This window comes from Pseudochaenichthys georgianus, chromosome 3 (genome assembly GCF_902827115.2).
Source record: "Pseudochaenichthys georgianus chromosome 3, fPseGeo1.2, whole genome shotgun sequence".
NCBI lineage: Eukaryota > Metazoa > Chordata > Actinopteri > Perciformes > Channichthyidae > Pseudochaenichthys > Pseudochaenichthys georgianus.
In genome coordinates this window covers 31,067,044-31,091,180 of record NC_047505.1, presented here as the reverse complement: position 1 = coordinate 31,091,180, position 24,137 = coordinate 31,067,044, and the positions used below count along the sequence as shown (strand labels likewise).

Sequence of the window (24,137 nt, the reverse complement as noted above, 5' to 3'; positions counted from 1 at the left end):
ATGGCCAAGGAGACCTCCAGGTCCCGTTACGAGGGGAAACATTTTCCCCAAATAACGAGGACGAAGAGGCAACTCCTTCCAGTCTTCCCGGAGATGTTGGATGAGGTGTCGGTCTCGTGGAGAGACCGGCCCTTTAGCAACAAGGCCCCAATCCAGGGTGCCTCCTCCCTAGACTGTGACGGCATGGAGAGGCTCGGCCTGCTCCGCATACCGCCCATGGAACCGCTGGTGGCAGCCCACCTCCTACCGAGGATGGGCCCGTCACCAAGCAGGAACCCCACGCTGCCAGCAAAAACGGACCGATCTCTGCTGCGTCTCGTGCGACAAGATGACTGGTTTACATCAGTCGACCTGAAAGATGCGTATTTCCACGTCCCAGTATATTATCCACACAGGAAATATCTGAGGTTCGCATTTCAGGGGATCTGTTACGAATACAGAGTACTTCCCTTCGGCCTGTCTCTCAGTCCAAGAGTGTTTGTACGATGTACGGAAGCCGCGATAGCCCTGTTAAGACAACAGGGTATTCGCCTGGCAACCTACCTGGACGACTGGCTGCTTCTCGCACAGTCGGAACAGGAGGCTATTACACAGACAAGTGTCCTCGTAAAGCACCTGCTCAACCTGGGTTTCATAATAAACACAGAGAAGAGCATGCTGTGCCCAGCACAGACTGTACTCTTCCTGGGTTTACACCTGAACTCGGTGCCCTTTACAGTCCGACTGTCAGCGGAAAGAGTGAAAGCTTTCAGAGCTTGTCTCGCTCAATTCCAGCTGCGCAAACATGTTCTCTTCAGAACATGCCTGCGGTTAATGGGGCTCATGGCGTCAGCCATCCTGGTCGTACGACTAGGACGCTTACACATGAGGGAGTTTCAGCGCTGGGTAGCCGCCTTAAAACTAAACCCCGCGCGTCATGGGCGCGGAGAGTAATGGTTACTGTGAAATGCGTAACGGCACTGCGCCACTGGCTGCACCCGACTTTTCTAGTACGGGCGTGCCTATGGGTGCTGTCCTTTCACGGAAGGTGGTCACCACGGACGCATGTCTGACAGGTTGGGGAGATATTTATGAAGGCCGTCCGGTGAGGGGTCTCTGGAGCAGAGACCTCCAGCGGGCGCACATAAATTACCTAGAGCTTTTAGCGGTGTTCCTCACCCTAAAACGCTTTCTGCCTTTTCTCAGAGGACACCATGTCCTCGTGAGGACAGACAATACGACTACAATATCGTATATAAACCGCCAAGGGGGTTTGCGTTCTCTCCAGTTACACATGCTGGCACGCAAACTGATCTTATGGAGCGCGGGCGTCTCCTCTCTCTGAGAGCGACGCACGTACCGGGTGTGTTGAACCTCGGGGCTGACTACTGTCCAGAGGTACACCACTTTATGCAGACTGGACTCTACATCCAAGGATTGTGAGCCAGCTGTGGGCGCGTTATGGTAGAGCCGCGGTGGACTGTTCGCATCAAAAGAAAATGCTCAATGTCAGCTGTTCTTCCGTTAGGCGTGGACGCACACGTTTGGCCTACGGGCCTTCTGTACGCGTTCCCACCCCTGGCTCTGATTCCCCAAACTCTGGCCAGAGTGAGGGAACAACGCCACACACTTATCCTGATAGCTCCGACTGGCCCGCTATGTACTGGCTGGCGGAGATTTATCAGCTGCTTGCGGGCAGCCATGGCAGCTCCCACTACGCAGGGACATACTGTCTCAGGCGGGGGGGCGATCTTTCACCCACACCCAGAGCGCTTGGCCTTATGGGCCTGGCCCGTGAGTGGTACAACCTGAATACAGTGAGACTCCCTCATAGGGTGATAAACACTATTCAGAGTGCGAGAGATTCCTACACCAGGTCTCTCTAATACAGTGCTGTTACTGGTCCTGGCTTCCGCCAAGCGAGCCGTAATTTTCATGCACTATCTGTACATATTTTTTTCACACACTCGTTCACCCCAGGGCAAACGAGAGTGTTGTTGAAGCCCAACCCTGTCCTTATACAAGGTGGTTGGGTCATGTACCCCAATGGACATTGAGGCATTTCCTCCGCCGCTGGGTCCCTCCGGGGAACAGCAGCCGGATTTGCTGTGTCCAGTTCGTGCTTACGCACCTGTATGGACAGATCAGGGGTACTTGTCATAATGACCAACTCCTGGTGTCCTGGGCTAACCCTTATAAGGGCAAGCCTGTTACTAAGCAACGGCTCTCCCACTGTTTTGTGGAAGCAATTGCTTTGGGGCCCATACGAGTCAGAGTTCGCAGGCACCCTCGGGTCCGCGAGCTCTTTCGACTCAGGGTCTGGCTGCATCCTGGGCTTTACCTGTTAAGTTCTGGTTGGTTTGGTGATTTTCGAGATAAGCTCGTCTGGCAATACGGGAGCTACAATTTCCCATAGTGAGACATCGAACGGAGTGTTATGAATGAGAACTATAGGTTACTTACGTAACCCCAGTCTCAGAGTAACATGACGTGAGATGTCTCACCAGACGGCCCTCCTTGCTATGGTGAAGCGAGAAGAGGTGCTTATTTTGAATGACGCATGCGACGTAGCGCAAGCTACTTATAGGGGGTGGATTCCCTGACGCTGACGTCAAGATCACCAGCCAATCAGGATTGGCGTAATGAGATTGATGCTTCTGTTTGCTCCGCGATGAGGCGCATCCCATAGTGAGACATCTCACTTCATGTTACTCTGAGGTCTGGGGTTACGTAAGTAACCTATAGATTTCCTCTCAAATTATACCCACCCTCTCTGTCTATGAACAATGTTTTTAATTTCCTAGGAAGTAGATTATGTCTGGCTCTGTACATGATTTGTGCCGTTTTAAATTTAACCAGATCAATGAACTTCAATATGTGTGACTTCAAAAATAATACATTAGTGTGTTCAAGATATCCAACATTATTGATAACTCTTATAGCCCTTTTTTGTAATGTGCATAATGGCTGTAGGTTGGTTTTGTACGTGTTTCCCCAAATCTCCACACATAAATCATATATGGCAATATTAGTGTGTTGTATAGAGTATACAATGACTTATAGTCCAGAATGTATCTGGCTTTTCCCAATATTGCTTTTACATGAGTGATATGAGATTTCCAGCTGATTTTGTGGTCTAAAACCACACCAAGGAACTTAATTTCATATATACTCTTTCTATGTGTATGTTATCTAGTATTAATTGTATCTAATGTGGATTTGTTTTATGTTTTCCAAATAACATAATCTTAGTTTTGCTTATATTTAATGATAATCTGTTTGTGTCAAACTGTCAAACCAATGTTTCACTTTAATCATTTCTGCTGTTATCACTTCCATTAGCTCTTTCAAATGTTCACCGGAACAAAACATATTAGTGTCATCTGCAAATAAAATACATTTCAATATATTTGATACTCTGCAAATATCATTGATGTATATTATGAACAGCTCAGGCCCCAACACGGACCCCTGAGGTACTCCATAAATTATGTTCATGTTCTGATTTATGTTCACCAATTTCAACAAATTGTTGTCTGTTGCTTAAATAATCTCTCACCAGTTTAATCCCACCCCTCTGATGCCATACCGTTCCAGTTTTATCAGTAAAATATTGTGATCTATGGTGTCAAATGCTTTTTGTAAGTCTATAAATATTCCCACTGCTTGTTTTTTATTGTCCATGCAGTTTATTTCCTCACTTAATTCCATTAGTGCCATAGATGTTGATCTATCTTTCCTGAATCCATATTGACTGTCGTCAAAAGCTGATGTGTTTCCATGAAACTGTCAGTCTTTTTGCTTTTCAAGGATCTTGGAAAACTGAGAGAGCAATGAAACAGGTCTGTAATTTGTGAATGGTGTTTATCCCCAGTTTTATATAACGGTATAACTTTTGCTATTTTCATTTTATTTGGGAATGTACCAGATTGAAAAGACAAGTTAAAGAGATGAGTCTATGGTTCTGCAATTTCTTCAATAATGTTTTTTTACTATAATCATATCAATGTTATTCCAATCCGTCGAGGATTTGCTTTTACATTTTCGCACAGTATCGATGATTTCTTTTTCTTCGACTGGTGTGAGGAAGAAAGAGCTATTGTTTTCATTCCAAAGGTCCGTATCTTCCCCTTTAGTTGTTTCTACTGGTTTAATTTTTTCTGCCAGATCTGGCCCCACATTTACAAAGAATTATTAAAACCATTAACCACATCTTCTGTATTATTAATAACATTATTTGTGTCCACAAAAACCTCAGGGTAACCAGAGCTTTTGCTCCATTTCTAATGACACAATTTAATACCTTTCCATAAACCTTCATATTATTCTCTAATATTTGATTATAGTATTCTTTTTTTACATATCCTCAGAATATGGGTTCATTTATTCTTATATCTTTTAATATTATTTTCCTGCTTCTGAAGTTCTATATTTTATGAATTGTCTATATAGTGTATTTTTCTTTTTGCAGGGCATTTTTTAGGCCATTAGTGATCCATGCACTGTGAGTTTGTTTGTGTCTCTCTCTGCATTGTTTCACAGACAGTTTTTGGTCATAAAGTGCTTTAAGATGTTTAGAAATTCATGATGGGCCTTGTCAATATCGCCTCTCTCATATACTACTCTCCAATTCTGCTTTAGTAATTATTCTTAAATGCAATTATGTTATCTTCAGTTCTCAATCTTTTGTATTTGAATGGCTGGCGACTTTCGGTTTCTTAGAACTGCAGTGATAGACAATAAAAACAGGTAAATGATCAACTTATGTCACTATATAACTAGTCCGCCTACTGTATTGTTTTCCATAATGTTTGTGAATATGTTGTCTATTAATGTAGCAGAAGAGAAGTGATTCTACTAGGTCTGGTAATTTTAGGATACAAACCCATACTGTACAATGTATTGATGAAGTGTTCTGTCATTTTATGCTTATTTGGATTCAACAGGTCAATATTGTAATCCCCACAGATAACATACTTTTTGTAATGATTTAGTAACATGTTTCTACCCTATCTGTAAATGTGTCAATACAGGTTCCAGGAGCTCTGTATATACAACTCACAATAACATTTTAGACTTTTCAATATAATTTTTCCTACTGTAACACATTCCCTCGCTCACTCGCATTTTGGCCGTGAGCTGCGGGCGCCAGATAAGCCAACATCCCCCATTTTCATCACTTACAGCGCCCATTGTACAGGGCAAATGTAACGTGTAACCGGGGTGAAAAGGGTGTTACATTTACTTAATTATGAATATTGTTTACATCAAGGCCTGACTTTCATATCATGGCTCATATGCAACTCGCAAATATCTTTCTCTCTCTCTTCTCTCTCTCATCTCTCCTCTCTTTTCTCTTTTCTCTTCTCCCTTCCCTCTCTCCCTCTCTCAATGTTGTTACGTAAATGTGCCTTTTTTCAAATGACCCGGTGCTCTTTTTTTGGTGGAGGTGCGCATGCGCACCTGCGCATCAGTTATGTGCAGGCCCTGGATATAGATATGTTCTTCAGGTGATAGTATACATAATTAATAACTGTTGTAATGTGACTGATAACATTCTGAGTCCATCAACTACACCTAGATTTCTAGCTTTATTGTTGTTTTGAAGACTAAAAACTCTGCGATGACTTTTAATTGTTCCTCCTTTGCTCCAAAAACAATCATCTCAGTTTTCTGTTTGATCAATTGGAGAAAGTTCCTACTCATCCAGTCATTGATGTGCTCAATGCACTTACTCAGTGTTGTAATCGGATATAGTCTCCTGGTGACATTTTTAAATAAATCTGGGTGTCATCTGCATCGATATGATGATTTATGGTCGTTGTTTTTCACAATTTGAGCCAGTGGTAGCATATAGATATTAAAAAGCAGAGGCCCTAAGATGGAGCCTTGAGGAACCCCACATGTCATATTTGTCAACGCTGATGTGTAGTTGCCTAGAGAGACAACGTTTTTTTCTGTCCTTTAAGTGGGACTCAAACCAATTTAGTTGCCGAAAGTCCCACCCAGTTTCCTAGTCGGTCTAGCAATATGTTGTGGTCAACAGTATAAAATGCAGCGCTGAGATCTAATAATACTAACACTGATATTCTGCACTGTCTGTGTTTAAATGGATGTCATTGAAGACTTGAACAAGAACAGCCTCAGTGCTGTGGTTTAGTCGAAAGCCTGACTGGAACACATCAACACCGTCATTTAAAATGGTTTATTTAATATTGTAAGCGCTTTGAGCACCAGGAAAAGCGCTTTACATATGTAATGTATTATTATTATTATTATTATATTATTATTAAAAGCATGAAAGGACTCTTTTTCAATCATTTTGCCTAAAAATGGGAGGTTTGATATGGCCTATAATTATTCATTACGGATGTGTCTAGATTATGCTTTTTTAATAGCGGTTTAATTACTGCAGTTTTCAGGGCATGTGGAAATACACCCGAGTGGAGAGACTTGTTTACTATGTGAAGTAGATCTGAGGCCATGCAATGAAAAACATCTTTGAAAAATCCGGTTGGAATAATATCGAGGCTGTAGGAGGAGGATTTCAAATGTTGAATAATGTCCTCCAGGTCTTTATTGTTTATCAGATGGAATTGTGTCATGATGTCTGAATTTATTTTAGGTGGACACAGGGACATAATCAAGTAACACAAGCACTTGTAGCTGAACAAAGTGAATGTACAGTAGGCTAATGACTTTAATTATACTCCTGAACTCTGCACACGTGTTGTTACTGTACAAATTGTTAATAAGTGTTACACATGCACATCATAATTTTATGGACACTGGATATGGTTTGGAGTCTTACATGCTGCCGTTAACCAGATTTGTATTAGACGAGTACTGATTAGGCATGTGGAAGTGAAATCCTGATGGATTGGCCTGAGGATGAGAAGCTGTCGGGGCCATGTTCTGTACGGTTGTCGGAGACGTGATGTACACCCAGGAAGTGCAGTCTGAATCTTGTCCATTCTCCAAAGGTCATTTGTAGGAGCTCTTTGAGGTCATCTGTATCACCAAAGAGCAGGGCTTGAACCATTGAGGTTATTTCTTCTCACAATATCATTATACTTACTGTGGTAGTCCAGCCTCTCCAACTACAAAAAAGTAGAAATGTAAGCATTATAAACACAAGAGTAAAATGATTTACTTTCAAATCCTCCCTATGACTACTAAATGTATATAAACTTCCTTTTCTGTTGGATTTGCAATAGTCCAAAACTGTTATGTTTTTGCTTCAGATATACATAATTTTCTTCTGCTGTATTTCTGATAGAGTAGCTCCATAACACGTTACACTGCACTTTGTTACCACCCGTGACCACATGTGTTTCCAAATCAATCCATACTGAAAGCTTAACATTACAACTTTTTTCTTACTTCTTTACAAACATCTTCTGTATCCATGTTGATGATGGTTGTGATTGGCAGAGGGCTAGGTTCCTCATCCAGCCAGAATCTTTCAGCCTGGATGTCCCTCTGATGTGAGCCAGCTCCTTCCTGATTGAATGATCCAGGTTTACTGTCGAACCTTCAAAGGTCTTCAAGTCCTTTACGGTGAATTTGAAATCTACTGTGAGAAATCTTTCAAACATTTCAGGATCTCCATCCTGCTCGAGGAGGTCCTCAATCTGTGCACTCATCACATACAGCTCTGCCCTGGATTTTTGGAAGACTTTCCACAAGGTTTTTGAATCGTCAGCCTTGGGAACATTGTCAAGTTCAATATCTGCTCTCTGCTGAGCGTCTTCCACACACTGGAGGATCCAGCTGAGGCGGCAGGGCCACTGATTAGCTAAGACCACCCATGCAGCGATGTATTCTGGTCTAGGAAGCTCTTTCTGCAAGGCCTTCATGATTATCACAGTCACTCGAATGGAGTTGATCACCCTCCTCATAGACGTGGCATCCTCGAACATGTACTTGTTAAGATTCCTCTCGTTGCTGTTCAGGATGCTCCTAACCAACTTCTCTACTTCCTCGTCCTTTACATCCAGTGCTGCTGTATTTTTATCCATCAGTGGATATGACTCTTGCGTTTCAATGGCAAACTCCACTGAGAATACATCTGAGGAAGACTTTTTTTTTAGAGCCCCAGTTCCTTGCTTATATTTGCTCATGCTTAAGTCATCAGGGGATTTTGAATTGCTAGTGAGGCTGTAAAATAAACTGCGCTTTGAGTCATCGCCCAGTGGTGGGACTGTAAAGGCCAGAGTCACAATTCCGTTCAACAATCCATAAGCTCTGTCTTGTTTGCTGAAGCAACCATCTGCAAAGTTCACTTTCTGTACAAGAACATCTGGATCTACAGACAGAATGGAAATATACGGACTTTCCTCATCTGAAAGCAGAATGTTAATGGCATCCAAAACGGAAACAATCTTCTTTGGGGAGCAGCGGTCGAGATTGGTGATCTTCAGTACCACTCGGATCCTCCTTCTCTCAAACACCTCCATAAACTGGATGAATTGAGACAGTAACCACATTTCTTTCCTGACGTCGTTCATGAAGCCAAGTTGGCTGCTGACTCGCTCATTGTCCATTCCCTTCCTAATGTTCAGATCCTGGCTGAAGATGAGGTTCTTAACCATCTGAAAGACAAACCTCAAAGCTCCTGCTGCAGGGAGTCCAATGGAAGCGATGATCAGGCCCTCAAACACTCCCACATGGCTTGTGTTTGTTCCATTCACTGCTCCACCTGGTTTCATCTCAGAATTGGGAAGACCAAAAGTCAATGTGAAAACCAGGACTAAAAGTGGTACCATGAGGATGGACAGGAGGAGAAACCACAGAGGGCAGCAGCAAACCTTTTTGGACCTCCAATGGTTGAGACCATCCTCCACTCTCTAATTTTTTTTAATAAAAAACAAACAAGATAGAAAAATCAGACACAGTTAGACATTACTGTAGTGTGTTTAGTCAGGCTAGTGGCATGGCTAGGTGGCTAGTTCTTTCAAGTGAATAGCCTCACACTTTTAAGTTTGCTATAAATTGTTGTGCATTCATTTACATTGCCTATATTAGCACTACCATTAACCTTTAGCTGCATGTCTTAAGCGCTGATTAGCACATGTTAACATGTTAGTTAAAATCCTAAACCGAGAAGGTTAGCATTAAGAACCGCTAGTACAACTGTACCCTCTTTGTGTAATAACCTAGAGAAGTGAAAATAAATTCCCAACCTTATTCTGGACTTCCATTTCTTCATCATGTTGAGTCACACGATAGAGTACAATCTGTAATTTCCCAAAGCTCATCTGCATGGCCTGAAACAGCCGTATGGCTAGCCCGGCCCACAGCAGGTCACTGCCTGCAAAATGCCAGGCACTAAAATGTACATAAATGAATCTGACGTTATGGTGCTGCTGATTGTCCTCTGTCCAAATGGGTCTGTAGAAGAGCATTCTTCCAATGAGAGCTAGAAAACCGCCGATTGATGGTCTCGCTGAGCGAGGCTGGAACCTTCCTTTGTATTCCTGCTCAATCCTTGACGCTTCCTGCTTCATGTACACTGAATAGTCACAAAACATAGATAATATTATTATATAAGATACATTGTTTATGCTTTTTGGATACATATATATATATATGGATAAACCTATAATTCAAAGCAGAGTGAAACACTGAGATGTAGGTAAAACACCATGCTGGGTAATGGCTTGGACTTAAACAGGATATAAATAGAACATTATGTGGAATATTATAGCCCTAACTTTGGTACTTAGACTTATTTAGCTTGCACCAACCCTGGCCATGGTGCTAGACCTGAAACCAAAATAATCAGTCTGCAGGAAAACTAATGGTATGCAAAAGATTGTGCTTTTCAATCTGTAATTCCAATGTAGAGCTATTGAAAACCATATTTATTAATCTGTTTTAAATCCTTTCAAAGCGTTATATTTGTATCAACAATTCCTCCAACTCATACGACCAAATAGGACGATTGTTCAACAGCTTATTACGACCTATAGTCACGTTTTAAGGTTTAGCACCTCTAGTGGTTGTGTAAGAAACAACAATTTGCAGCATATGGGCCAACCCAGTCTCACGGCATTTCGTGTAATAGTCACAAAATAAATGTAATCTATTGATTCGTGTTCACCAACACGATTTTCACCTTTTTTTCGTGTCACACAGAACGATTTTAAAAGCAATGTATTTCTATTGGTAGTATGTTTCGTGCCTGCACCACGTCTTTTTGTCCGGTCGGGTCTTGGAAGACCGGAAGCTGTGTGGTTCATAGAAACATTTTCTTACTCAATATCAAGCCACGATTATTGATTTTATTTTAAATTGTATAATGTCGGACTTTCTTTTGCCGTCCGCAAGGAAAATAAATGGGGCTCAGAGCCTCAGAATACTGAAATCTGTATTCTTGAAATCTTTTTTTCCTTCTAATTTGTTATTATTTGGTGCAGACACGAAACATACTACCAATAGAAATATATTGCTTCTAAAATCGTTCTGTGTCAGAATACTGAAATCTGTATTTTTTCAAATATTTTTTTTCTTCTAATTTGTTATTATTTACATTGCTTTTAAAATCGTTCTGTGTGACTGGGGAAATTGTGTTGGTGAACACGAATCAATAGATTAATTTCGTGATTATAACGTATGGGCTGATGCTCCCGTTGACCGCAAACGCTCCAGAGGGTCGTTATTCACAAATAACCCTCACTGGAAAATCCTAAATTGTAGGATAGTTTGGCCATTAAAATACTTTTTGATTAGATTTCTAGCGAGGAGTGTATATTGTACTCTTAGAATCCACGTCCAGTGGATGTGGAGGATCTATAGTTTGATAGATATTACGAAGATTATCTGAGGTCTCGTCAGGAGAGCGTGTATATACTACGTCTTTCCCCCTATTAATTTCTATTGACGGCAGCGTCCATGTAAAGTTAGCGTCAACCCTCACGGGGTGAAGACAGTATTTCCGGACTCGAAGTTTTCATAGTAAAACCGTATTCCCCTCACTGTCAAATGATTTTACAATGATATCTGCAGTACTCATCAGCTAAGAAATATCAATTTATCCTTGTTAATTACACAACATTAATTGGTTTAAATTGTGTGCAATGCTTTTGTGTTTTTCCCATAAGTTTTTCCCTTTCAATTCTGAGAGACACATTTCTTTTTTCAGAGGTTTTGATTGGCGAAAATATCTACTACCCATAATCCTCAGCTAAGTTATGATTTAATTATTTCCCCCCCTTTATTATCTACATTTAATGTCCCATAATGACAAGGTAAACATGGGATTTTAGGAATCTTTGCAAATGTATCAAAAATATGAAATATCCCAAATAAGTATTCAACCTTTCGGTATTTCAAATTTAGCAAAGGTGCCCCTCATTTGTCTTGATCATCTGTGAGTTCTTTCCAAACTTTGATTGGAGTCCTCCTGTGGTAAATTCAGTTGAATCAACATGACAATATTGTGTCCAAGCACAGTTATGGGAAAAGCATGGAAAATTGAAATGGACTGTATTGGAAGTTTCCAAGAGCACAGTCTATAAAGACTTTAGCACGGTGACCGTGTTTGCGTCTTCGAGCATAATACTAGGTGACGTCTTAAGCTCTGTTACATTTCTAAGGTGGCCAGCCCAAGTCTTTGTGTGTGAAACACTGGTGTAGAATCATTGATACATTATTTTTTAGGATAAAGCTGAAACACAATCTTTTTTGAAAAAGTTAAGGGGTGCTAACACTTTCTGAATGCACTGTTGTTTTTGATTTTTTGCTGTCTACAGTGTTTCAGAGAATAATGGTATGTGTACTGAACACAAAGATCCCCCAGAGGCCTACGGAGCAGAATTACAATGTCTACTTTCCACTCAGTTAGTTGTGAAGAAATCATTTAACTATGAGCCGGCGCTGAGGTGGTGCACTGCCCATTCATATGCCAAGACGTACCTCAGTGAGTTTTATCACTGCAGGGGCTATGTCAGTGCAAAAATAATAAACATTAGGTTTATGCTGCCATAGCATTTAATTAGCGTGTCCAGTTTTTACAGTTAACATATACCGTTGTTTCAAAAACTTCAGTCATCATTCAGTGTACTTTGTGGGGTCAGTACAAAACAAAAAACGGTCTGTTTGCATGCAAACAGTTGAAGTTGTAGACTTGATGCCAACCTATTCGTCCTATAAGATCCTAAAACTTATATTTGTTCTGTTATGTACATTTGTTGAAAACTAATGCACTTCACTACTCTTTGCACTTGGATGCAAACTGCATTTTGTTGTAGCCTACTCTGTGCAATGACATTAAAGTTGAATCTAATCTAATATGAGGTTCCTATAGACTTTAGACATCACCAACTACATTTGTCCAAGGGCCGAAATGTAACCAATAGACACTATCGCGGGCCAGCGATTTTTATATAGCCCAGAATTTTATAAATAGTATTCAGATTACTTTTGGAATACTTTCTTTTTCCATAACAGATGGGTATGTTTTGGTGCACAGGAGACACTTATTTTACTGTTTTCATGGCTTATCAAGAACTCAAACACAACATCTTGGAGTGATTCTGACAGCTCTCTCATCTGCACCCCACATAAAAAACATCACCCGGACTGCATTCTTTGTACTGTCTTAAAACCTTTCCTTGGAATATGTTATGAATTGTAAGGTTTCCTTGGGTGCTTTGAAAGGCGCCCCTAAATAGAATGAATTATCATTATTATTTATTATCTGAAACGATGTAATAACTTTTAAAACTGTTTCCAGTCACTTGCCCCATGCATTCAGCAGCAGCAGGCCATTCACTTTGATTTGATCCCGTTATAAATGTCATCATCTCGACAATAAAGAAATGCTACATAAACGTTATCTTGCACATTTTATCCAACCATCTCCGTTTCTAACTTTCAATATATTTTAAAAGAGATCTCTCTCTCTCATCTGCGTGCGGGGGCGGGGCCTCACACACACGCTGCATCTCTCTCGCTCACAGACACGCTGCATCGCTGTGCAGTGTGCACACAGTTCTGCCGGTAATGAATATTACATTTTGTGAGGAAACTTTTCCACCAATAATTCCAATAAGTATTCCAAAAATGTATTCACTTCAGGTTTACGAAAGTAACTGTAATCAGATTACTCGTTTTTCAAATGTAACGCCAGCTGAATACAGTTAGCCTACTTGATTTTTGTATTCTGATTACGTAACGCTGTTATGTTTTCCGTTACAACCCAACCCTGCTTCTCGGCTACTGTCCCGCAGCTCCAGCCTCTCTGTTGGACTCTGTCGCAGCGGGGCTACTGCTGTGGTGCGGAGCGCATTAACCAGACTCTTCACAACGAAGGATCACTTCTTCTTCAGGGGAGGGAAGGTTTCGCAGCACGCAGTCTACTGTCCCGCAGCTGCTGCCTCTCTGTTGGACTCCGGTACTGCACCTTACTCACGAGACGTTGTAAACAAAGAAATGGGTGGAGGGCGAACGCAGTACCACTCCGCCAACGCCACAGTCACCCCCGTCGTGCGGGCCGGATGAGAATGTCTGGCGGGCCGGATGTGGCCCGCGGGCCGCCAGTTGGTGGTCACTGCTTTAGACACTGCCTGAGTGCTTAAAGTTTTCATTTAAAGATGTTAGCAGTCAAAAGAAACGACATGCTGGTGCACTGAGAGTGTTAACATACCTTCCATTTGTCCGAGGATCATGTTAAGTCGATTCTGACATGAAGAGTAGAGTCCTACAGTGGCAGGTGATGACACTTTTGTCAAGGTCTTCGACAATGCATATGCATATATATCATCTGAAAAGAAATTCGGGACACAACATGGATAACTCATTTAATATTTAATTTTACATTGTGAAAAACATTAGTTAATATCTTTAACCACAGTCTTCTAATATCAAAAACTTAACATACAATCAATAGCTCAATAGATATTTCACAGATTTTATCTGAGAAAATGCTCAAAGGACTAATCTTTACTGACATCGTTCTTGGTTAAGAACATTTCTGCTCAATAATGTTGAACTGAACTGAAATTACAGGTATACTCTCTAGTACATAACATGTGTTCATTTAGGAATTTATATGGTGAGCTTATTATAATGAATAATAATGGAGTGTCTAACCAGAAATACATGCTCTGTGCTGTGCATTCTTTGCTAATTGATTAATGACAACAATTAAGAAAAACAAGTCATAAAGAAGGTGTTTCAAGATGAAATACTGCTGGATAAATGATGAAAAAAACACATGAGGGAAAACAGGACCCTGCATTAATGAGCTGCTCATCCCTGGTTTAGATATGTTTGGCGTTCAAACTCATTCATACATTCATTCTTATATTCATGAATTCATAAACTGCAAACAACTCACCTTTTGTTGGATTATACATGATTACTGTGTGGTGCTTGGACGTTCAGCTTTCAGTATAAATCCCCTCAACCTGCGAAGAATGAAAAACATAAGGAACTCAATGCAGAGTGTGGAGTTGTGTGTGTGTTTCTGTGTGTCTGTTGGCGTGTTGGCAAGCCGATTTAGCTTTTATTCATTTCTGGAGGATATCAAAACATATCTCTTACTAGTAAGAATGCGAGTTCTTGATATCAAAAATGCAATTCTTACTAGTAATACTGTTTATTTCTGATATCAAAAATAGAATTTTAACTAGTTAGAATGCAAATTCTTTATATCAGAAATTCAATTGTAACTAGTTGTTATGTATATTTCTGTTATCAGAAATGCGATTTGATTTTTCTCATTCATTTCAATGGGAGTTGGAATTTGAAGTAGTTCAAATGCCAATTTCTGATATCAGTAATTAATTTGTTACTAGTTACAATTACATTTGAACTAGTAAAAATACCAATTTCTGATATCAAGAATTCAATTTCAACTAGTTGAAATGCTAATTGTTGATATCAGAAATACAATTTGAACTAGTTCAAAATCCTTTTTTGATATCAGGAATTCAATTGTTACTAGTTATAATTCAACTTTTATTTATATCTAGTTCAAATTGTATTTCTAATGTCAACAATTGGATTACTGATATCAGAAATTGGCATTGGCACTAGTTCAAATTCCAACTCCCATTGAAATGAATGAGAAAAACGATGCAAATCTCACTAGTTAAAATCACATTTCTGATATCAAGAATACACATTCTAGTTCAAATTCAATTTTTGATATCAGAAATAAACATTATTACTAGTAAGAATTGATTTTTTGATATCCTCCAGAAATGAATAAAAGCTAAATCGGCGTGCCATACTTCTCGCTGTATATAATGCCTGATAAAACAATGGTGCTCTCAGTCATCAGTGAGAGGAGCTCCCGTGCAAAAACCCAGTCATTTTGACAACCCTTGTGTTGTTTAAGCACACAGTTTAACTTCGGGATTGAGTGAGAAAGATCTGTTTGTTCATGTACTTAACACCTCTACAACTACATTGAAAACACCACAAGTGGAGTAAATGTCCTTGAGAGTGCTTAAGCGGCAGAAATAGCCATTTTCAACCCACATGTTATTTTTTCCTTTTGTTCTGAGTGTTGATTGACAGGCATTAAAGTGAGTTGTTTTATGGGTATGATCTCTCCGTGAATGCAGGCTGTTCTTTTTTATGTGCGAAAATGTCAACAGTCTGGCTGAGTCAATGATTACCTTGCATTGCCTAGTCCTTTTCCCTGCTGGCAACATATTTTCTTTCCTTGTTTCTTGTCTGCACATGCCTAATGTACACAGTGGCCCCCAACCCCCTGTACGCGGCCGGTATTTTGGTCTATTAGACTCTTAACAGACCAAAATAAATCTTAAAGATATGTTTAGAGAAAATATAGGCTTTGCTTTGATTTTACGTGTGATATAAATGTTAACAAACAATACAATATTATTGTAAACCATACAACTTTAATTATGTTCTAAGCACCCATTAGATAATAACTGATGTGGCAGAAATGTGTTAATAATTAAACAAGCTTACCTGTTTATGTTCCAAATGTCAGTCCTGATCTTTACTTGGACTCTTAACATATCCAGAAAGAGGAAAGGACCATGCAGCTAAGGTGTGTTGAACCTTAAACCCCCATGACGTGAGTGCTGTAAAACTTTACAACACTGATAACAGAAGGAAAGACAAGGCAACTGGTAACCACAAGCAACGTCTTTTGGACTGATATTTACCAGGAAGTGAGGTCACAATCTTTTTGTCCATTCTCCTTTTCCAATCCGTAACACCATACTCCTGCTGCTCCCAATTGTCTCCCTATTCATATCATCTGAGTGAAGTGGGTAGTTCCTGAAAGCATTACAAGGTACAAAAATTCCCATTTTTTTGATAGCTTCTGGCATTCACTATCCAAGTTTTTACTTCTTGCAAAAATGTAACAAATTGCCATGCCGGAGCCTGTCTGCATGTTTCCTGAACTGAATTCCTAGTTTGAAGCCCCTCAGGTTGGGAATGGCTGGATTCCTCTTCCTGGTCTGAACTGACATGCAAAGTGTTTAAGATGCCCAGAGCAGTATTTGTTATGACACAACTGGTTAGTCAAGCTTTGACGAACAAGCTCGAAGCCTAATTTCCCTTGGCTTGATTTGTTTAGTTTCTTGCATTAGCTTTCTTTTACCATCTGGTGTCGCAGTATACACAAGAGAGGTCCTTCAAAACCAACTACGAATAAACTGTGTATGTAAATAATGTCAAGTTGACTAATTTAATACATAATGTTCCAATGTTATACTTAAAACATTATTTTGTTGAAGGTTGAAATTAAAACAAAAAACATTTCTATTAAAATTGTCATTTATTAAAAAATGGCTCCAAATGTATTTAAACATATAATTATATAATAAGTATTGATTTATACTAACAGAGAGCTTTGTGTGCACAGTTAGAGACGGATACACCATAGAGACAATCATGCATGGGATATTTTAAAGTTGTTAACATACATGCATCAAATGCACATTGGTGTCAATACGTAAACAACCTCACACATAAGCACCAGAGAGCAAAATACTGAGTTTTTAGGTGATATTGATGAAATGAAGTTTAATTAGTGTATGTCTGATTAAGATTTAAAGTGCTCAGCTTGAGGGTGACTAATTCTGCCTTTACTCAGAGTACCTGATTGTTCAACTACTTTAATTAACTTGATTGTCATAGAGAGAGTGGGGGTGTGTGAGTGTGTGGTTGTGAGGTTGTGTGTGAGAGAAAGAGGATCTCAGTTATTACTTGGCCAGGAGTCTTTTGAAAACCAATACTGATTTAATTGGATTGTATTTCCCCTTCTGTGAACCCTCACCACATCTCGATCTTTCACCACATAAACCTTGCAGTTAAGTTAATGAATTCACCTTCATGATTAATCCAAGATAGGTATCAGACAGAGATAAATTGTATTCAGAATTGGACGAACTTGGAGGGATTTTTTGCTCGAGGCAAGGGGAAATTAAACTAATATTTTAGGTTCTGGAAAACGCAAAAAAAAATTCTGTCAGAAGCTAGTTGAAATTGTTTGCACTTAGGGTCACTTGCATTAACTGTGATTCAGGAACAAGTAAAAAAAAAGTGCAATATTTAGAAAATAAAGTGTTGTAATTTAACACACCAACAGAGGGCGCTAAAGTATTGTGCATGAAAGCTGCACAATGACATTTGATCAGCACCCTTCATCACACCTCTCTGCTCTGTTTGGTATGTAGGAGCAGACCCGACAGTGAAGGAGGCATTTACTGAAAATGGGGAGCGGTCAAGAGCTTAAGATGTGCTAGAACTTCTATTGGATGGGCTGATGATCTTTAATCTAAATCAGAAGCTGCAGAGCACACACAGAAACACACAAGCACACACACATGCACACATTCACGTATATATCCAATTGTATTCCTTATCCATTGTTCCTGAAGGCAGACAAGCCTCAGTATTGACACGCCTGACACCGGCTTGCCAGGCCTAATTGGCCTCAAGACCTCTTGTTGGTGTGATCTATTGATCAGTCTCTCTGCAGATTGTGCTAAGTCACAGGGAGAGGACAGAGAAATAGCCAGAGATACAGAGAGTAACACTGCTAAATCTGGGCATGATGTCTTAAGCTTTGCTGCTCCCTCGGCAGACCTGCACAGCAAGCAAGGGTGATGATAGGGTCTTCACCCTGAGGCACAGGGGTCCAGATCCCTGCCACAAGCTGATTCACACACACCAATTGTCTTTTATTGTCACCAAGGGATGATGGCACCAACAAATGGAGGTTTCTGAATGCTGTGACCTCCAAAGATCTATAGACACTGTCTGCTTTAACAATCCCACCAGAGACAGCGAGATGAAAACTCCTGCACACGCGCAAAATCCACTTTTGCTTGATACCTCCGTGGCAGATATTAAGAGAAAAAAAGGCATGAGATTGCCACCGAAGAGCCCTGCGGGGGCAGGGGTGAGTGGAACGGTATGCATGCTGATCTTGTATCTATCAGCACAAACATCCCATACATGATTATTTTTGCCTGCACCTTCAACCTCCTTTCCATTCACATTCAGATCCCAGATCTCATCATCTTATTTTCATCTATTTCCATTTCGTCCTCTTCTCCTCATCCTCATCCCTTCTCAAGCAGTACAGCCATTTCAATGGAAATAGTGTCTTTGCTTATCCGGTTCTTAAATCCTACTTTTGTATTCTATACAGCCTTCCCTCAAATCTCAGAAAAACTCATAAGAGAAACATGTATGTTTATGAGACCTGCCACACAATATGTCCTTCGCTACCTTGTAAAAGGCAATACATTCTCCTTTATGAGGTGCACACATTTCCTATTCTCTTCTGCGTGTGAGGGCTACATTCCCATATGGTATTACATTTATGATGCATGACAAGGCTCACAATTCTCCATCTCCTCTGCAGCATGCTGCGAGTGGAGCTGTCCAAAAGTCATGGCTGTGACAACAGGGATCATTATACATTTTTCTTTCTGTGCGGCTGCCTCTTTGTATTCCTCTCCACGCTCCCATGAAATCTGTCTTTATCCCACGGTGTGAGAGTATAGCTGCCACCAGGTTCACAACGAGCTCCTCTCCGGGTGGTGGTGTTGCAACGAGTGCCCACTCTTGGACCTTTCACCCAACCTTACACGCATGTGTGCACATATTCACTCCAACCCGCTGATCCTGCCTCGTGTTTTATTGTCAACATCAGTCGGTTGACGGGTTGATGGCTGTTGACAGGGGCTGGATTGTTGAGGTGAAGATGATGGAAGCACTTGCAGAGATAGAAAAGCTGAGGTTGAGACCCCTTGGAGGGTGTTATTAGGCTGTTATGAAATCTGATCCCTATCAGACCTTCACTGAAGCACGGGGGGTGTATCAGTATAGCCAGATGCAAGTGTTGAGTCTCTGCCTTCCTCCATAGGTCCCCTCTTAACTCCCACTCTCCTTCCTTCCTTACTCAAACACAAACACACACATTTCTCTAAACCACCTGTATCTGTGTTTTACAGTCAACACAGCCTGCAGTCTTGCTCTGCATGCGAATGATGGAATTGCATATGAGAAAGGACACTAATCTTATTTGTATTTCATGAGCATAATACACCTCAAGGCACGCAGCATACTCTGCATCATGACACCAAAACCTGCTGTTAGCTCGCTTCAAAGCTCTAACAAGATACCTGAGCGCTCACTGATCATTTCTGTATCAGAGAGAATACTGCTGTAAAAAGCATTATGTTTCCGGGTTTGAAACAAACAAATGTAAAAAAAGGTGAACCTGCAACCAGGTACTGTACATGATGCTGAGGAACATGTGCATGACAATTCAGTTTGTAGGGCATATTGTCAAGTGGGGCTGCAACAATTATTTCCTTGTGAATAATCTGCTCAATTTGCTCATTCAAAAATAGTGTCCATATTTATGTTTTTTGTAACTCTATTTGTTCATACCGAATTTTGGATTTTATCGGCCTGTTGTCAGTTCTGTAGGAGTACTTACTTTGTCCAGACTAAAATATCAATGCATTGCGATTACGTTTTTAATACATTTATTTAGCGCCACCATTGGTTTGACATTGTTTGGAGTTAAATGTCTAAATAACAATAGAATAGATTGCATTGAAATATGGTGCTGATATTCATGACCTCTCAGAATAAGCTATAATCTTCAAACTTTGATTATCACTTTTCCTGTAGCGCCATCATCCGATAAAAAAATCTGAATTTTTACAATAATAAGGTTTTTTTATCAAATACCTGCCTACTAATGAGATGTTTTCCTTTTGTTTAGTACCCATACGAGAAGCAACACACTAAACTAAGAGAGTGAACATTGAACGTGCTGAGCATGTAAGCCTTGCCTTTGTGCTCATGTTAGCAAGCCGACATGAGCTCAAACCACCTCTATGACAAAGTACAGCCTTAGAAAGCTGCCAGCATTGCTGTTAGTTATAAGTCTTATTTACATCTATAGAGAAGTTCAGTATGTATAAGTCCAAATGTGATTGCCTCTGATGTAAACAGCGTACATGTGAAGATCTAGCTTCTCAAACAACTTCAAGAGGTGGTGAGAGACACGTTGGACAAGCTACATTGAAAATGCAAAATTCATGCATAAACAGAAAAAACACAACATGTTTTTTTTCTGTATTAGCCAACTTTGCAATACAAATATTTACAGGGATTTCCATGTGTGATTAGTAACTTGTAAATGACCAGCTTGGGCGTAAAGTGTGTTCCTAACAAAGACACTAACACGCAATATTATGGCCTCTGCAATGTTAGAGTAACATATTTGCATTAGGTGTCAGGGTGTAAATTACATCCATTTAAATTTAAAGAAGGAACAAATATAATGATTTCACAAGGTATAATGCAGGGGCAGATTGGCCTTTATGAGCACTGAGACATTTCCATGTGCCTGAAGATCGGTTTGGTCTGGCATGACGTCAACTTATTATCATACAACATGACCAACGATAACACAGCACAGAAATGAGTCTTAGAATCCACTCTTCAGACGCAGTGTCAACAAAGGGGCCAAAGCTAAACACGCACGCACGCACGCACGCACGCACGCACGCACGCACACACACACACACACACACACACACACACACACACACACACACACACACACACACACACACACACACACACACACACACACACACACACACACACACACACACACGCACGTCGCACACATCTTTGTAGAGGAACATTTGCCAATATATGAAATTGCTGTTATTACATTTTCTGTGATTTAAAGCTTTTATAGAGAGTCCTGATTTTTTGAGTTTTATATTACACCTGCAGTTAATTAGCCTGTATCTATAATTTAATGTTGAGAACATTTTTTAATGATTGACATTGTTGTAGCTGATGTTACATTTCAGAGTTTGTTAAGTTTACAAGATCATCATTTCAAGGTTTGGAACGTGTTATTCATTTGCTTTTTCTTAAAAAGTGTCCCTTTTAGATTAACATAGTGGCGACTTTATAACTAATCCAAATTAAAAGTGGTACCGGTCACATTAACACATACGTTCAGCCTATACAAAATAAGTGGTTTGGTGGTTCGCGCTGCACAAACAGGTTCGCCTGTGTTAAACTACCGGATGAAATCTTTGTCTCAGTCCGATACGCATTGCAGCTTTAATATAAGTCGTTACAGAAATAAGATTATTTAAATGAAACCATTCTGGTATCATACACATAATAAGGTGTAAATGAGATTTGAAACGGTAGCAACATGTAGGAGTGGCTCAGGTATGTGTGAAAAACAGGCTTCATCCACTACATTTGTCACACTTCACACATATAAACATGCATATGAATATTTCTCTGTTGCAGAGGTGTCAAGATATAATTACGAGTGCTTTTAAACTGTTGCCTATGTTTCCATTTATTGATATGTCAGGTCTGGGTTCATGGTGACCAGAAATAGCAGCTATTTAAACAACCAGGCTGGAGAAAGACAAACGGTGGACACACAAACGTTAGCGTGAATGTGAATCTGATTGAGGAGACAAGAATCATTTAAAGTGACTCTCAGAGATTATTCTAAACCCCTTCTGTCAGCTGTGGGAGAGCAAACTCTAATCCATTGCCACTGGGTGCTTTATTCCACTATTGTGCAATCACAGATCTTTTTCAGTGTCCTGCTTCACAGCTATAAAAAAGGGAAAAACACATCTCGAACATTTGCCACTTGTTGCTTTGGAAACAGGGCAGGGGGAAACAAAGAGAAGTACAAGGATCTACGAACTGGCAGAGGAAAAAGGCCTTCACTGTTGCAGGGGGGTAGAGATGAAGAGGGAGAGAGGATGGAGATATGATGACTAGGGAGTAGAGAAATGCAGGATGAATGAGTGGAGGACAAGGGAAAGAAAGACGGAAGACCGATAAAGAGACGAGAGGAAACCACTGTTTAGTGAATGGAATACAGAGCAATTTTCTGTTACTTAAAAAGTAATGTATCTATATCGACAGTCTATTAGTCATGTATTCAAGTGTGACCCCCCCACCTGCACACACAACCACACACATACACACGCACTTCCCCTTTAACATCCACAGTGTGTGCGTATGAACATATGTGTATCTGCGTGTTGTTGTGTGTCTGTGTGTTTATGATGAGGCTGTATTGCTTTTTCCTCCAGGGTTGGGATCTGCAGGGAGAGAGATAAGATCAATATGTAGTTAAAGGGTGGGGCTGTGCCTCACAGAGTGAACGCTGTATAATATTGCATTAGCCCCACATATTGTTAAATGGATTGTTCTTAAAATATGATGTGGATTACCTGTCAAATGATATTATCTTAGGACGATGACTCAGTGCTCAGTGATTACTTTTCCCTTCAGGGTGTATGAAAGGTCAGTTACAAGTTGACTGTCCACACAAGAAAACAACATCATCGTGTCAGGGAATGAAAAAGTTCAATTTGTGGGAGTGAGGAATCTAGCGGCCACAGTAATTATTAATTATGAGTCTTATTAGAAGAGTCAGGGATCATTATTTTATGTTTGAGGCAACATCATGTTTGACTCAAACATGGTCATTTATTTGATAATTATTTATTGGTTAAAATTAAATCGTACACAAGCAGCTTGGTTAAAATCATCTTAACACTATTAATTACAATTTAAGTAAACCTCTTTGATGCAGTCTTATATATGTCAAAATCAGGAAAATACAAATTACAATATGGTGCATGTTTAGTTTAAATTAGACAACATAAACCAAAACTATTGCTAAAATAAAATATGTTATTTTTTATGTCGGAGAAGTGAATGGATTCAGGTTCAGACTTACCATGAAGAAGTATCTATTGCCCTCTGCTGAGAGACTGCACACTGTTAACCCTGCTGGCACGGGACGAGCACCCTGCAGAGACGTGTCCTCTGGCTCCCCGGCTGCCCCTCTCTCTCTTCAGCTCTCCCACTGCTCCCATAAGAAAAACAGCATGCCCTGATGCCCTGCTATAACCACCATTACATATTAAACATAATCATGTGTGATAATGAGGTCATAATTAAGACAGTTCATGCAACAATGCACACATATTTCTCTGTCAACACACACCTCTAAAGACTCCAACCAATTTGATGTATTCATTTGGACACAATATAATGAATATTTGTCTGATCTAAAAATAAGTACTGCTTTGATAGACAGGGCTTCTCCAGAGTTAACAACACAGAGCATCAAATGTATGACTTTGAATATGTTGTCAATCCCGAAAATCATGTTTAATCACATCAGAGACACTATTATACTGACAATCAGCTTAATAATTTCGTATTTGATCGTTCATTTGCTTTGGAACAGTTAAACTGCGGAATTCTTTACTCAAACTTTACATTGATGAATATCAGAAAACATTTGAAAGTAAATTACAATCAAGACATAAAACATAGGAGAACATATAATCTTAGATTAATTGAACCAACAAGACTGTTGAATGAATGAAAGACAACACTAGCAGTTTTTTAAGGAATTGGACAAGGTAGTGCTGGTAGTTACATTACATTTTTTACATTACATTTTTTACATTACATGTCACTTGTTAAAAGCTTTTATCCTAAGTGACTTATATGCAATCACCACAGGAACAATGTGGGGGTAAAGTATCTTGTTTAGGGACACAACAACATGCTGATCCGAAGATTGGGACACTTTAATCTGGATGTCAAAAATCAGA

General features: G+C 40.0%; 1 protein-coding gene across 1 annotated transcript; it reads right to left on the bottom strand.

The window, feature by feature from the left end:
- Nucleotides 1-6,786: 6,786 nt before the first annotated feature.
- Nucleotides 6,787-17,309, bottom strand: LOC117442426 (NTPase KAP family P-loop domain-containing protein 1-like). Its single transcript, XM_071202679.1, is given in 9 exon segments — nucleotides 6,787-6,900; nucleotides 6,902-7,012; nucleotides 7,014-7,079; nucleotides 7,363-7,418; nucleotides 7,421-8,828; nucleotides 9,165-9,493; nucleotides 13,631-13,747; nucleotides 14,324-14,357; nucleotides 17,304-17,309. Coding segments are annotated over 9 exon segments (2,241 nt in total).
- Between the last annotated feature and the right edge of the window lie 6,828 nt (nucleotides 17,310-24,137).